Source organism: Penicillium arizonense, assembly GCF_001773325.1.
Source record: "Penicillium arizonense strain CBS 141311 chromosome Unknown PENARI_contig009, whole genome shotgun sequence".
In the NCBI taxonomy this organism is placed as follows: domain Eukaryota; kingdom Fungi; phylum Ascomycota; class Eurotiomycetes; order Eurotiales; family Aspergillaceae; genus Penicillium; species Penicillium arizonense.
The window spans coordinates 134,194-148,951 of NW_019173286.1; the positions used below are offsets into that span (position 1 = coordinate 134,194).

A 14,758-nucleotide genomic window follows, 5' to 3' on the forward strand; every position below is an offset into this window, starting at 1 on the left:
CTCAGACCCTGAGACCCTGAGCGGCATCAAGGGCCGATGCCAAGAAAGCTGACGTAGGCCTGTGTCTGTGGTGCATTCCATGACGAGGCCTGGAACTGTAAAGCTGACATGCATCTACCCGCAGGGAAACAATATAATCAGCATAGTAACATACAGTACTACTCTGCATCTGCATATATTGATTGAGTATTGAAAAGGAAAAGGAAAAGAGAAAAAAAGAAAAAAAAAAAAGGAAAAAGAATTGACATTTAACGGCGGTAATTACCGGTAAGAATACCCTCCTTTGCCCCAGAGCGGCCAGCCTCTTCGCCCTTTTTGCCACTCGAAATTTAGTCTCACCCGTCACGTTTTGTATCCCCGGAGCCGTCGCGTCCTCCCGCTTTTGGCTCCTTATCTCTTCTCCCCTCTACATCTTCCTGTCATTCGTTTTACTACATTTGCCTTTGCCTCACTTTAATTAGGACCCTTGTCCTTCTTCTTACCTTTCTACCAGGTTGTCATGATCTGCGAATAATCAAATCGAGTCCAAATGGGCAAATGTATGCGGTCTCACCTGGACTTCTCCTTCTGGATACTTACTGACTGCGAATTAGGGCGTTATGGTGTCGTCCTGGACGCAGGCTCGTCTGTATGTTCGACTAGTGTCGCAATCTCGGTCACTTTCCACTAACCCGTACAGGGGACTCGCGTACACGTTTACCGATGGTTACGGAATGCCGCTGCACGAAAGAACGCCGATGCGGAGGAGTTGAAATCGCTACCGGAGATTAAGACCAAGGAGGAATGGACCAAGAAGATTCACCCTGGTGAGTCTTGCTCGAGACACTGCCACCCCAGCAAACGACGCTAACACCCCCCGTGAAAGGTGTCTCTTCCTTCGCCGAAAAGCCCGAAATGGTTGGATCCGATCATCTTGCCGAATTGTTGGATCACGCCAAGGGAATTATTCCTAGAGAGGATGCTAAGGATACCCCGATCTTCCTCCTGGCCACGGCGGGCATGCGACTACTTGGAAACCTCGAGCGACAATTACTTCTGGATCAGATCTGTTCGTATGCTCGTGATAACACGGAGTTCCTGCTGCCAGACTGTGGTGTTCACATCCAGGTGATTCCGGGTGTGACTGAGGGACTTTATGGATGGATTGCGACCAACTACCTCATGGGTGCGTTTGACACCCCGGACAAGCACGACCATGGGAAAGGACATTACACCTACGGATTCCTCGATATGGGTGGCGCATCCGCTCAAATTGCGTTTGCGCCGAATGCCACTGAGACAGAGAAACACGCCAATGACCTCAAACTGCTACGCTTGCGGAACATTGATGGATCAGTCCAAGAACACAGAGTGTTTGTTACCTCATGGTTGGAGTTTGGTGTGCATGAAGCCCGCCGACGCTATCTGGAGGCCTTGCAGACTGCGATTGGACCCGAGATCAAAGAATTACCCGACCCTTGTCTTCCCAGTGGATTGCGCACGACTCTTGACGGCAAGGATGTATCGGGATCCGAGAGTGAAGGCAGCTATCTATTAGGCACGGGCAAATTCGATGAATGTCTACGTCAGACGTTTCCTTTGCTGGACAAGGATGCGCCTTGTGCGGATCAACCCTGTCTTCTGCACGGCATGCACGTTCCGGCTATCGATTTTGATGTCAACCATTTCATTGGAATCAGCGAGTACTGGCACACAACGCATGAAATCTTTGAAATGGGCTACAAGGACAAAGCATATGACTTCAACACGTACCAGGAACGGGTTAAGACATTCTGCTCCCAAGACTGGGACTCGATCGAGCATGGTCTTGAAGCGAACCAGTGGGGAAAGAAGATTAATCGTCAAAAGGCATACGAGGTATGCTTCAAGGCATCATGGATCATTAACATGCTCCACGATGGCATTGGCGTTCCTCGCGTGGGGATAGAGGAAACCACTTATTCTTCACACAATGGCACCAAGGAAGTCTTGTCTCACGGAAAGGAAAAGGGTTATCTCGATGCTTTCCAGGCGGTTAACAAGATTGACTCGACCGAAGTGAGCTGGACTCTGGGCAAGATCGTCTTGTATGCATCTTCCCAGGTGCCTGTGGAGATCGAGGAAGCCGCCCTTCCCGTTGGTTTTGGCAGCAACCTCCCCGGTGTGCCGTCAGACTTCCAATATCCCAGTGTTCAGCTGTTGCCAGACTCCGACAGCTTCCACAGCGAGCACTGGCATGATGCACTGTTTGATGGTGATTCACCCCGCCGAATCCCAGGCTTCCTACTGTTCATGTTTATCGTTGTCGTCGCCGGCTTCTTCTTATGTGGACGCAGCCGCCGGTCACGAATCTACAACCGAGTCACTAATGTCCTTCGTCGCGGCGGACCCTCCCATCCAAACCACCCAAAGAAACGAAAGGGACTCAAGGCGATGCTCCCATTCCTTGGCCGGAATTCCCCATCCTACGAGCGAGTCCTCGAAGACGGCGCCCAAGACTTCGAACTTGGCGTGACCGATTCGGACGGCAGCGAGGATGGAGGCCGTCTCTCCGAAGCCGACTCAGCCAGATTGGGACCACCAAAGCGAGCCTCCAGCTGGGGCAGCAACAGCAATACTCCAAGCTTCAAATACGCGTTAGACAACAGCTCAACAGGGACGATTGGCCTCGGGATCAGCGGCGGCTCCGGAATCGCAATGGATCGAGCAGGCCTAGTAGTCAGGACCGAAAGCAGGGACCATCTTGCTCCCATTGCTCTGGGCCCCACAACCAACGGCCGCCGATCAAGAGCCGGCAGCCCAACAAGATCCCACCACCAAAAATCACCCAGCTTGACACCACTCGCAGACGACTAACGCACACGACCCCCGATTTATGCATAATTACCTACCTTTCCCGCATCGTGTTTCATTTGGAGTTGGATGATTTCTACGTGTCGATTCTTTCGGCGCTGCCTTCGTTTTTGATCGAGGACTTGGTCCTTTGTGGAGTGCTGCTGTTTCGTGGCTTTCTGCTTTCGATTCTTGGTATTATATTACTCACTGTGCTCTGGAGTACCTTATGTTTTTGTGTTTGGTTGCCGTGCTCTCGATCTTATCCTGGTGATTTACACGTAATGAGGAGTGTACCATTAGCGGAGAGTCGTTTTGAATATAGACTAATCATTGCCTCAACTTTACATTATCTTTACATTATTACATTGTAGTGAATCAGTTCAGACTAACTGAGTGTACTGTATCTACTATCGTTGCATTCTCGAAGCTATTGGTATCGAATCTAGGAAGATCTGTCAAAGTTATAATTTGTCTGATTGATTCAGAACAAAGGAGAGGGGAAACACAAGCATCAAGCAGTAGGAAATCACTTCACCTAGAATATGCAATCGTGATAGGAATGGTCCTGGAGTTGTGTTACTGCAGGCTGCACACGTGATATCAATCTTGTTTCCAACGTCACCCCAATATTCAGGCCTTATATATGAGCACGTGACAGAAACGGAGTCACCGCCCGGCAAAAAGGGCTTCGACATAGCGAGAAACCGGCGCAAGCAGCTTCCAATTCAATCATTACCCTCGACAATTAAACCTGTTGCACGCCATATTACCTTTGTCTATTCCACCTATGCAGTCACGATAAAACTTACTCCTCCAACAAACCCTATCACCGGCTACAGCCACCACCGCCAACATGCGCTTGACAGTCGAGCTCATTCAGAATTCGCTCTCATACATCAACCCGCTCACAGACCGCGAGCTGGATCTCCGAGGTGCGTCCAAGAACTACAAACCTTTCTGAAAAGAACAGGTACTACCCTTTGATCTGAGAGCTGGGTTGATATCGTCTTTTTGCGCGTGCAGGGCACAAGATCCCCGCCATTGAGAACTTGGGTATTGCCAAAGTAAGTGCTGCTCTTGCATGATGCAAGCTTGACCTGAATTTGTGGTCTGCTGTACTGGTTGCTGCTAGCCCAGCTCCAGTCGGTTTGGCCACTGCTTTCCTGGGCCCGGTGTTAACCTCTCACAGGATCAAGATGCGATCGACTTCACCGACAATGACCTCTCCTCCCTCGGAAACTTCCCTCACTTCCCTCGCCTTACTACCCTCCTCCTCGCTCGTAACCGTATCAATCACATTCAGCCGTCCCTAGCAACCTCCCTGCCTAATTTGAAGACCCTGGTCTTGACCGCGAACAACCTTTCTGAGCTGGTGGAGCTGGATGCGCTGCGGAGCTTGACTAAATTGACGCATTTGACTCTTATGGAGAACCCAGTGACACGGAAAGAGGTTCGTCGTCTTCAAAATAGCAACAAAAGAGTCCATTCATACTAACCACCCCTCAGAACTACCGCTACTGGGTCATCTGGCGCATTCCCTCAGTCCGCTTCCTGGACTACCACAAAGTGAAAGACGCCGAGCGCACCCAAGCAAAGGAACTCTTTGGCACCTTCGAGGAGCCCTCATCCCTCGCATCCAAGATCCTCGGCGTCAAGTCCCGCACCTTCGACGTCACCAGCGCAGCCGAGCGCGCCCCCACCGAGAAGGGCATCCGCGTACAACTGACCGAGCAGGAGCGCAAGCGCGTGGAGAAGATGATCCGCGAGGCAAAAAGTCTGCAGGAGATCACGAGGCTAGAGAAGGAACTGAACGAGGGCCGGATACCGGGTGGAGCACTCGGCGCGGAGGACGCGGACGGGGACGTGCAGATGTAAAGCAGACTTCGTCTGTGTTTGCATTGTATGGACCTACGGGGCCATGAACATACCACTATTCTTTCTGTTCTTCTCTTCTCTTTCTTGGGGCTTAGCTTTCTGGTTTTCTTTTCTGGTCGTTCGGGATTCTCATATACCTGGCTTGAATTCCTGGGGTTCAGTGTGTATCATCTTGAGGGTTTCATTGCACGTGCCGTTAGCTGTTGGCTGGCTGGCCGTGAAATTTGAGCATCGAATCAAAAAAATGCATTCAATAAGTGTACTGTATCAGGCATGGGGCTTTGTTTGTAGAGTTCTCACTAACCAGAGCCAACCGCTTATGTCGCCTCCTATCTATGGACGAGAAGGAGTCTGATACATGGCAACCAGGCACCCCCAGCCCTGCAGATACGGTTCAGTAAATGACAGCCGATAGTTAGACTTCTTCCGTAGCTTATTCCACGCCACCACCAGGATCTGTTCGCAAATGCTGATCGGATTAGGGGCATCAGTAGTAAGTAATAAAACACGGCAATTGATATAAGGCTGTAAAAAGTAAATAGTATGCATATAGCACGCTCTATAGATTATATTATCGACACCTTGGCACTATCGAAGCATAACTTAACTTATATCTAAATATACATGTAAATGTATAGTGGAGATGCAGTAGCGAGGCCTTCAGAAAAAGACATAATCAAGCCACTTCTGGCTAGCCCCTGCTACATAACCCCATTGACTCCGGGAAACATTTAGCCGAGAGACGCTTCTAGATGCATAGAACCAATAAGTAAATAAATACAACAGAAATAGTGTGGCTTACTGTTTGGTAATCCGGGGTTCAGGCCAAACCTACCAGGGTTTGAAGCGGGAGTGGCTGTCAAATTCAAATGACAATTGAATACTCATGTAGGTGTCTACGGAGTACATGTACAGAGTAGCCTAGACATAAAAGCCAAGCGAGGGACTCATATTAATCCCACCAAGACGGCAATTCACCCGTGCATATACTGTAAGATGGGGCACGCTACTGTATCCAACACAACATGCAACTAAAGAAAAAAGGAATGAGGCTAAACATGCAAAGCAAGAAATAACAATACTGTAGCAATACTGTAGCAAAAGAAAAAGAAAAACAAAAAGCCTCGGCTAAGATTCGGCCATGGTTCGCATGGTATGACCACCAATGTTTCCTACTCTACACAGTCTAGACCCAGTTTCAGCGACGAGGCCAGAAAAGCAGGAAACAGGATCAGAGATTCTCCGGGCTAGGAAAGTTAGGGCTTATATGATGTTTTGAGTGGAGCATTGGGTTTGGATGGGGGGAATTCCGAGACACGATGAAAAGACTGACTGTTTTGGGAGGGATCATTTCCTACTTAAGGCTGCAGATCCGGTTGGTTTGTGTTTGGATTTTGAGGTTCCTTCAACAGGGGGGGAAGTTCGATGTACCAGCCCCTCGGTACATATCAAAGAACATCTCAGCTTTGTGTACATGTATGCCTCGGAGTAACTTAACGTTACATGTTCCATATGTATGAGTTGAAGACAGGCAAATTTTGTAAATAGAGAATCTGATGATCATCTAATAATAGACGAGCCATGACGATATTCCTTTTAACTGTCACGTTTTCACTTCACAAGACAATCAGGTGTGGCAATTGCATCGTCACAAACCTGAAGACCAAGATTGCCATATGGTTGCCCAGTAAGTTTCCTAGCCTTGACAAGAATATAAACCGTGCTGAGCTGGTATTGGGCGCTCAATGAGGCTGAAGTTCATGCCGTGGGACAGTGGGTCCAGATGTATAGATAAAGTTTGCGGCGTGGATTTCAAGGAGGGTTCGTGTAATCCGAAATAGAACGAGAATACAACCGACCGGATATTCTGACTAGTGACACTCGACAACTTCGATTGTATGTAAAAATCACCTCGCCAAGTCAATCCGGGGATGGCTGCGACTACTGACTCATCCACATGTAGAGTCGCAAATCCATACAAATTGTCTATTTCATCATTCTTATCTCTTTTTCTGCTCATTTTTCATACCTATAGCACAACATTAACTGACAGGAAAGCCGCTGCCGAAAACAGCTACCTTTGACGCTGTATTTTCTCATTTACATGCATTCTCGGCCGCTTTAAATTTGACCGTAGAAAAGTGGAGACCAGGGAGGTAAGCGACGTCGGCCAATTTCAAGTTGGCCATTTGCAATATTTGAGTCATAAAAATATAGATAAATAATCAACGAGTACGTACTATGTTTAAATGCACTCCTTGCCTTCAAGTCTTGTCTGGCGTTATGGCTTCCAACTATACCTACTCGTTCATCCGGGTCTCGAAGACAGACGGAGTCGGCATCTCCGCCCAAAAATATCGAGACCTACGCTTAAAAGCATTGAAGACTTCACCTGATTCTTTCTCATCTACTTATGATATCGAAGCGGCGTTCACCGATGCCGACTGGGTAGATCGCCTCACTGTTCCCGATCGAGAAGTCTTTATTTGTGCTGCAATACCACTTAGCCACGATCCATCATGTCCCGTTGATATCCAATGGATCGGCCAGGTCACTCTACGAGGACCTTCATCCAGGACTGATTTCGAGTTACCCGTGGAAGCTGGCCAGCCACCCCAAAAGTCCGACGAAGAGGAAGAGCGATGGCAGATGCTGAGCTTGTTTACGCTTCCGGAATATCGTGGCCATGGACTGGGGAGCAAGCTATGCCTAGAGGCTCTGAGTTATCTTCGATTATACCGCTCATTCCCTCGTAACATTCAAGTGCGGCTTATCGTCAAGGCGGGGAATACTGTTACGGTGGAATTGTACCGACGTCTTGGATTTATTCATGCCGGGAGGGCTACCCTTATTGAAGCTCTTATCGCGAATGGAGATGAGTATCTTCTTCCGAAAGATCGGAGCTCGGACGACTCGGAGAGAAAAGGGCTGATTATGATTTCTCGGATATCGCGCTCATAATGTCTTTCAGCTTTTCATGTGTAATAGCAATAGAATAGAGAATTAGACTTGAATAAACAAAACATTCACCCCATTATCAAAGAATTATTGCCGCATGGAACTGGGATAAGAGGGGTCAATACTCGGGGGGATAAAAGAGTCGTGGCAGTTTTCGTAGTATATTGTACAACAGAATAATCAAAACCTAATCTTCCTATCTGGTAGCTTATCTGCTCACAGAATTGATCTTTCAAACTGATTGATGCTGACATCAGTGTCGTCACAGTTTCCCAGGTGTGCTTGAAACTGCACTGTCATCTGTATGGGGAAATCAGACTGCCAATCTAACGTCAGTCCTCCGGTAGAAAGTACTTTTCGAGATTACATTCAAACAATCCAATCCTAGATTAAGAGAACTAAGCATACGTAGACCCATCCCCGCTGTTCTTGGCGTTAGTGACACCACCCTCGGCCTTGTACGAGTGGCGCTGGTCCCGAACACAGTAAAGGGAAGCCTGGTACCAAAGCCGACGGAGGCCGACTATGTCACACATTCTTGAAGAAAGTTCATCGGAAAGAATTAGCAGGTAGGCGCTGATGTCGAGGATATCAATGACCCTGGCACTAAAGCCGACGGAGGCCGATCCGGACGAAGATCCTTCAATTTAGTTCACCTCTCGGTCATCGATCAGGGCTTTCTGGGGTTAGTTATCCCTAGCATTGTTGATCGGTGCCGGAATGAGGTTGACCGAGGTAGATCTTCACTACGTGACTCATAGTTGCCAATCGGCTTGGCCGTTACAAGCATTATCATGCCAAGTCTATGGCTTCATACTTGCATTATTGCACGTGAGAACAATACATTGTATTGCAATAGAAGTCATTTCTTATTGGGCCGAGAGGTACCCAAGGATTCTAATTGCAGCAGGAATTGCTTTTCCGATAGTGGGCAAAGGCATGCAAGCATTCACGGAATATTTTGACAGGAGCCTAAAATAGCTAGGGTTATTCTAGAAGTTCTTCAAACAACTATTGATTGCTTTGAAGTGTAACTTTCTAGAGAAATTATGCCTAGGGCTTCGTTTGTAGCATTCCTCTCGAGGGTATCGGCTCACGATGGATCTTATTTCAAACTACCTGTGGCGCAACAACGGACTCGGGATCCATATAGTACCAGTGCCGGCTTTAAACATGGATTTCAGGTAACCACCCTAGAAGATCGGCCCCTCCTTCATGTGCTTTGCGTTCAATTGAAGAGCAGCAAGCTATACCCTACTTCCCATTTAGGTATCGACGTTGAACGCCTTGGCTTGCTTTGCTGTCTGCCAAGCTGCAATGCTACCTTCTTATCATGGTTTTGCTAGCAAATGTCTGTGGACGCTCGATTTGAAGTAAAGAACTGGATCTTTGGGAGATACGGGTGTGCTACAAGCATGGACGTGAGGATGGGCTATTGCAAAAGCCCTGGGATTTGCGTATATAACCACGGGGAGGCGCCGAGGGGAAAATACAGGTCTCTTGGAGCGAAACAGCAGCGTTGGTTTTCAATATGTCAGATCCTAAGCAGAATAGCCCTGGGGCTAAGCCAATGCTAAAGCGTATCTCTCAGAATTTGCGATATCGCATTTTGTTTGTTTATCGCAGGATATTCTCTCTGGTTTGGCTTGCAAATATCGCAGTCCTTATTGCCTTCTTTCTGGTTCCAGTTGATCGAAGATGGCTAACAACTATTGCGTTGGTCAATCTAACAATCTCTATTGTTATACGTCAGGACTTTATTATCAATCTGATCTTCACGCTTTGCTGCGCCGTCCCATTATCCTGGCCACTGGCAATCCGACGCCGAATGGCTCAAGTATACCATCTTGGGGGAATTCATTCAGGCTGTGCAACCGCAACCGTTTGTTGGTTTACTGGGTCATTTGCCCATAGCATCCGGAACCGGATACACAGTCCTTCACTGCACGTTTCTTCCGTAGCAACCACCGCCCTCTCCGGAATCGCCCTGGCGATGCTCGTTGGAATGGTCCTTTCTGCTTATCCCACACTACGCAAACTATACCACGACAAATTCGAAGCCATCCACCGATTCTTTGGATGGTCTGTACTTGTAATTGTGTGGGTCCAAGTTATGCTTACAGTGAGGGACAACAAGCCTCCTCATCAATCACTTGGGGAAGCTGTAGTCTGCTCCCCAGAGCTATGGCTTCTCATCACCATTACCACCAGCATTGCCACATCATGGACGTTACTTAAGAAAGTCCCTGTCGACTCCGAGGTACTATCAGATCATGCTTTGCGGTTACATTTCCAATATACCAATGCCATTCGCGGGAGCTTCATCCGACTTTCTGAGCGCCCACTGCTCGAATGGCATTCCTTTGCAACTATACCCATCGCCACAAACGAGGATCAGAAAAGGGGATGCTCAGTGATTGTTTCAAGGGCTGGTGATTGGACTAGTCGTCAGATCAGCAAGCCACCGACTAGAATTTGGGTTCGCGGTATTCCCAGTAAGAGTCTCTGTTTCGCAATTTAGCTACATGCCAATGGCAAATGCTAAGCTCGTTCAGCTATGGGAGTGATGCGAGTTGCATCCCTATTTCGAAGTGTTGTCTTGATTGGAACAGGGTCTGGTATTGGGCCACTGCTAGGACACGTACCCCCCTGTCGACTGCGGTTGATATGGTCGACACCCAGTCCTCTCAAGACATTTGGTCATGGTATTTTAGACTCCGTCTATAAAGCTGACCCCGAGGCTGTTGTTTGGGACACACGAGAAAACGGCCGTCCTAATTTGGTTGAGATTGCTTGTCATGCAATGCAAGAGATTGACGCCGAAGCTGTGATTATTATTTCGAATGAGACTGTCACACGCATAGTTGTGGGAGCAATGGAGAGGAAAGGTGTTCCTGCGTTCGGAGCTATTTGGGATAGTTAGTTTGTCTAGCTGGAATATGGTCTTATAGATTGATTTTATTGTGGAAGGAAGCTTTTAGTTGAAATTTGATGTCTCAAAGTCATATTGAATCTTGCCTAGCAATGTTTGAAAAGTTGTTACCAGCCACCATAGCAAGGCCTCGGTTATGATAAGCTGCATGACTGCCCCCAGAAGCAAGCCCTCGTTCTTGGTCTCACTCATTGTCTCCCTCGTCGCCCTCTCCAGTCTCCGCGCGCTCTCCATCGTCGCGCTTAGGCCACAAGCCCTCAATATCCTCTCCAGGCCACAGACTTGCGTAAAGTGCACGTGCAGGTTCCCAGTCATCGTAATCACCATCAGATCTGCAATAGTTAGTAGGATGCCATCAACAGAAACGACGCCATTCCGCCATACCCAACACCCATGCGCAGAGGCGCCAGCTTCCAAGCTCAGAGAATGATGCACGAAACGACGATGTCGTATGGCTTTCGCGCAGTCTTGCAGAAGCTCCATTCACCTGGCTTGCAAAGGCGGAAAGTCTCATGGCCGTCATCGTAGATACCGTTGATGCCAATGCCTCTCTCAAGGTCCACAAGCACAGGGGTGATGGTATCCTCCGGGGTGCACATCCCAGTGAGGGGAATACCTGCTTCCTGGATGATTTTAGGGACGTCTTCGATGAGCCGCCTCCAGGCTGCCTGTCATTCAGGCGAGTCCCAGTCATCAACACTGTAGTAATGGGTGTAGTTATCTTGTGTCAGTGGATTATGTACTAGAGCATCCTAGCTTGACATACCCCATTTTGCCGATCAAGAAGACGAGCAGCTTTGGTTTGTATTGGAGGTGGAAGGCGGGGAAGGAAGGAGTAGAAGTCAAGCAACAACAACAAACTTATACGAAATGCTGAGAATAAGTGCGTAGATGGCAACACATTTGATTAGGCTGCAATGATGTTCGTTGAGCCGCTACTTGCGCACATCTGCAACTATCCGCGATACGTCACAACTGCCAGCCCAACATACATAGCCCTGCTTCCTACTTATTGTACAAATCATCCCTACAAGAGTCATTCTTGAAACATCAAACAAGTCACTCAAGCTCCATTGAGGGGTTGGTGATATGCCACACCATCAACAGTCGTTGTCAATGTGCCATTTGCCTCGAAGATATTTTCAAGTGCATTGATAGATAGATGGAATCCACCAGGACCGGTTATTTTGGTCGCATTCTCTGCTCCAGCTTGTAAGAGATCAGAGTACCAGTCCACATGATTAGCCCAGGGGTCTGACGCCTCTAACGTCACAGTCACCGACTCATACCCATTGATGAAATGGATTCCGTCGTCTGAGTAATTCTTGTACTTCACGGACACGGTTTTGAAAGTGCCAAGCTTCGGGTCTTTCACCAAAGCCACCTTGGCAAAGCCACTTGATTGGCCGTTGAGCGTGAAGTTACCTGCAGGCAGAGTATAGGGTGTGGGCACACTTGCACCAAGTGGGAATGGAGTGGCCCACGGAATCTTATCCGGCGCGGCAAAGACAGGGGCCTCATCTGTAGGTTCTCGGTCTGAGAGGCGCGCCAGCATTACCCGATATGTTCGACCACCTTGCGCGGTGGATACCGGGCATGGAAGAGGATTCTCCCCTCCACACGCAGGGGAGACTACCAGACTCTGCCAGAACACGATGCGTGTGCCATCTGGGGAGAAGGCGGGATCGGCCTTGCCGTTCCAATTAGGATCGTTGACACTGCCATCGCTACCATCGCCTTTGTAGTTCACCTGTTGACCGAAGTACTCGCCTCGGTCACCATGGCGATCAATCAAGATAGGCTGGAAGAAACGACGGGCGCCGTTATTGCGTGTGGATGCAGCCGCAGTAGTGGCGACGATATCAATCAAAGGGGGTACGTGGCGCATTCCTGACATCCACATTTGACGATCTGAGCCTCGGGTGTCCATCGTCACAAACCATCGATCATCGTGTGAAAATGCGACCGGGTCTGCGTATTCGGGATGACTAGTGAGACGGCGGACTGCGCCAGTAATAATGTGAACAGACATGATATCAATGTTGTTTGCCTCGCGTGTGGCTCCAATATACAGAATTTCATCTCCGGAGCCGCTGAAACCTCGTAGTTCGCCAACTGTGATAGCTTGGTCGTGGAGTGTCAACTCTGAGCCATGTGCCATTATGGGTGATTTTCCATTTGGTTGAACGAGTAGGTTCACATCCACTAGATCGTATCGAGGGACGCGAAGGGTTCCATTCGTGGGATGTGGGTTGAACTGCAGTCGACCATAATAGGAATTTTCGCCGCCGGAAGTGAAGGAACTCCAGCCCATGTGAATATCGTCTGGGTGCATTCGCATTTCCCTTGGAGTACCGGAGCCATTTACGGATGTGGGCCAGTAAATCGGGTAGATATGTGTTTTGTTCGGAGAACATAAGTCGCTGACCAGTGGAATACCACCACAATCCAGAATATTGTGACCCCAGAGTGCCTGGCGAGCATTGCGAGCAACGTGAGGATAGTCCTTGGAAGGGTCAACAGATCGCGCATGCTCTGAAGGCACACCGCAACTTAGACATTTCCAGGGGTCTCCATTGGTGAAATTTGTGCCGTCCGTTTTGACGAGAATGAGCTGTTTGTCCCTGTATATGCTGGCTGGATCAGGGGCCACAGGGGCACCGATGAATTCCACGGTGACAGCGACGTGGTTTCCATCGGGTGTGAAATCACCAGCTTGGAAGGAGTCTGAAACTTTGCCAATACAACCGGTGCGATGGGGATTGATTGAGGCTGTACACGCGCCCTTGGCATTAACTGGGGCCACTGGTGGTAAGGGAAGCTCAACGACTTCTATGAGTTCTGGCTGAGGAGGTGGTGGGGTATTTCCGGCCAGAGTAAGGGCGGCTGCACCGGTGATAGCAGAGAGGGTCCAACGCATCTTGCGGGACAGGGCGCAGGCAAGAGTTGATTGAATACACTTTTCAGGGATAACAAGCTGTGGCATAAGCAGTTCTTATAGCCCAGCTCTGACAAACCGAGGAAATTAGCATTATGGTTCATAATGGAACATATCAGCCAAGATGGTGATGGAAGCGAGTACGGGCACGGAGTAGATCCACTCGTCCCTGACTATGGCGTGCAGGTTACAGGAGAATTAACCCGTCTAGGTAACACTTTCTTCACATCAAGTGTTTCGAGAGACTAGTGGAAAAGTTGGTTGACGATCGAAGTTATACGCGTACCCGTATCCGTATACATTTTCCTTTCGGAAGAACCAAAAATAACAAGGATTTCCACCTTTGCAGACCAGTTCGTGCACATCCGAGCTCAGGTTCAAAGATGAATAGCATGAATATAACATTTCTAAATATATTCCCATGTCTTTGCCTATACTTGTTGCTATGCATTCCCCAAGTGTGGGGTAAGAGATAAGCGGGAGCCAACTTGCCGATGTCGGCAGTGTGTCTTCCATCTCTAGGGCTCATATCATTGAATTTCACATCTAGTCTTTCCGATTCAGAAGATCAGTAGTATGCACTATCCCTGAAAGTCACCACCGGAATGGACCCAGCCGCCGTCCGTCGACGGAGGAGGCGAGTTGCCGATCAGAATCGGAAAAGGGCCCCTCGAGCGTATGCAGCTTCAAGGTTCGGTACTTGGTGTACCCACTAACGCTATTACCCCAGATGCGATCGCTGCAAAGCGCGAAAAAGCAAGTGTGTGGAGTCGACCCCGGGGACGTGTCAGCGATGCTCTTCTCGCAATTTGGCCTGCCAATTTGAAAGGTACGACTGATTCAGTGCAAGATACACCCCCTCTTAACTATTACACAGAGAGCGATCTGTTTCAATCCACGATCAATATCCACCCGCATCCATTGAGCCGATTGAACATGGTATATCGGCCTCCCGAAACAATGAGGTTTCTCGTCCCGTTGATTCCATGAATCCTCATGATTTACTCTCGCCATCCACGGTCTTGTCTCAAAGGCTCGCTGAGCATGTTGTCACAGGCCAATCCAAAAGAGTTCCATGGCCAAATATCTTATCCCGGCTTCGAGAGGCCTTCTCGCTAGATGCACATGTGGCCCCCGAAGAAAAGGAGATGCTTGCAATGCAAGCTGTAAGTGACTTGTTTGCTCTCAACCCCAAAGTGAGGGTACATAAATTGATAGTATGAAGCATATGGCTGGTCCAA

General features: G+C 48.7%; 5 protein-coding genes across 5 annotated transcripts; 4 read left to right on the forward strand and 1 right to left on the reverse strand.

The window, feature by feature from the left end:
• Positions 1 to 529: 529 nt before the first annotated feature.
• Positions 530 to 2,835, forward strand: PENARI_c009G05777 (putative nucleoside diphosphatase (Ynd1); the record flags this gene model as incomplete). Its single annotated transcript, XM_022631872.1, has 4 exons — positions 530 to 539; positions 594 to 628; positions 680 to 806; positions 866 to 2,835. 4 exons carry the CDS (start codon positions 530 to 532, stop codon positions 2,833 to 2,835), a joined length of 2,142 nt encoding a protein of 713 aa, XP_022488341.1.
• Positions 2,836 to 3,667: 832 nt separating this feature from the next.
• Positions 3,668 to 4,689, forward strand: lea1 (U2 snRNP complex subunit LEA1; the record flags this gene model as incomplete). Its single annotated transcript, XM_022631988.1, has 4 exons — positions 3,668 to 3,746; positions 3,838 to 3,878; positions 4,004 to 4,264; positions 4,321 to 4,689. 4 exons carry the CDS (start codon positions 3,668 to 3,670, stop codon positions 4,687 to 4,689), a joined length of 750 nt encoding a protein of 249 aa, XP_022488395.1.
• A 2,283-nt stretch (positions 4,690 to 6,972) lies between these two features.
• PENARI_c009G02073 (GNAT family N-acetyltransferase) lies at positions 6,973 to 7,650 on the forward strand (the record flags this gene model as incomplete). The annotated part of the gene is made up of 1 exon (XM_022631767.1): positions 6,973 to 7,650. The coding sequence occupies one exon, from the start codon at positions 6,973 to 6,975 to the stop codon at positions 7,648 to 7,650; it is 678 nt and encodes a 225-aa protein (XP_022488439.1).
• A 1,528-nt stretch (positions 7,651 to 9,178) lies between these two features.
• PENARI_c009G02723 (uncharacterized protein) lies at positions 9,179 to 10,570 on the forward strand (the record flags this gene model as incomplete). Its single annotated transcript, XM_022631788.1, has 4 exons — positions 9,179 to 9,227; positions 9,401 to 9,529; positions 9,609 to 10,142; positions 10,203 to 10,570. The coding sequence occupies 4 exons, from the start codon at positions 9,179 to 9,181 to the stop codon at positions 10,568 to 10,570; spliced, it is 1,080 nt and encodes a 359-aa protein (XP_022488256.1).
• A 193-nt stretch (positions 10,571 to 10,763) lies between these two features.
• PENARI_c009G03102 (uncharacterized protein) lies at positions 10,764 to 13,499 on the reverse strand (the record flags this gene model as incomplete). Its single annotated transcript, XM_022631799.1, has 4 exons — positions 10,764 to 10,911; positions 11,015 to 11,247; positions 11,346 to 11,452; positions 11,678 to 13,499. 4 exons carry the CDS (start codon positions 13,497 to 13,499, stop codon positions 10,764 to 10,766), a joined length of 2,310 nt encoding a protein of 769 aa, XP_022488309.1.
• Positions 13,500 to 14,758: the final 1,259 nt, after the last annotated feature.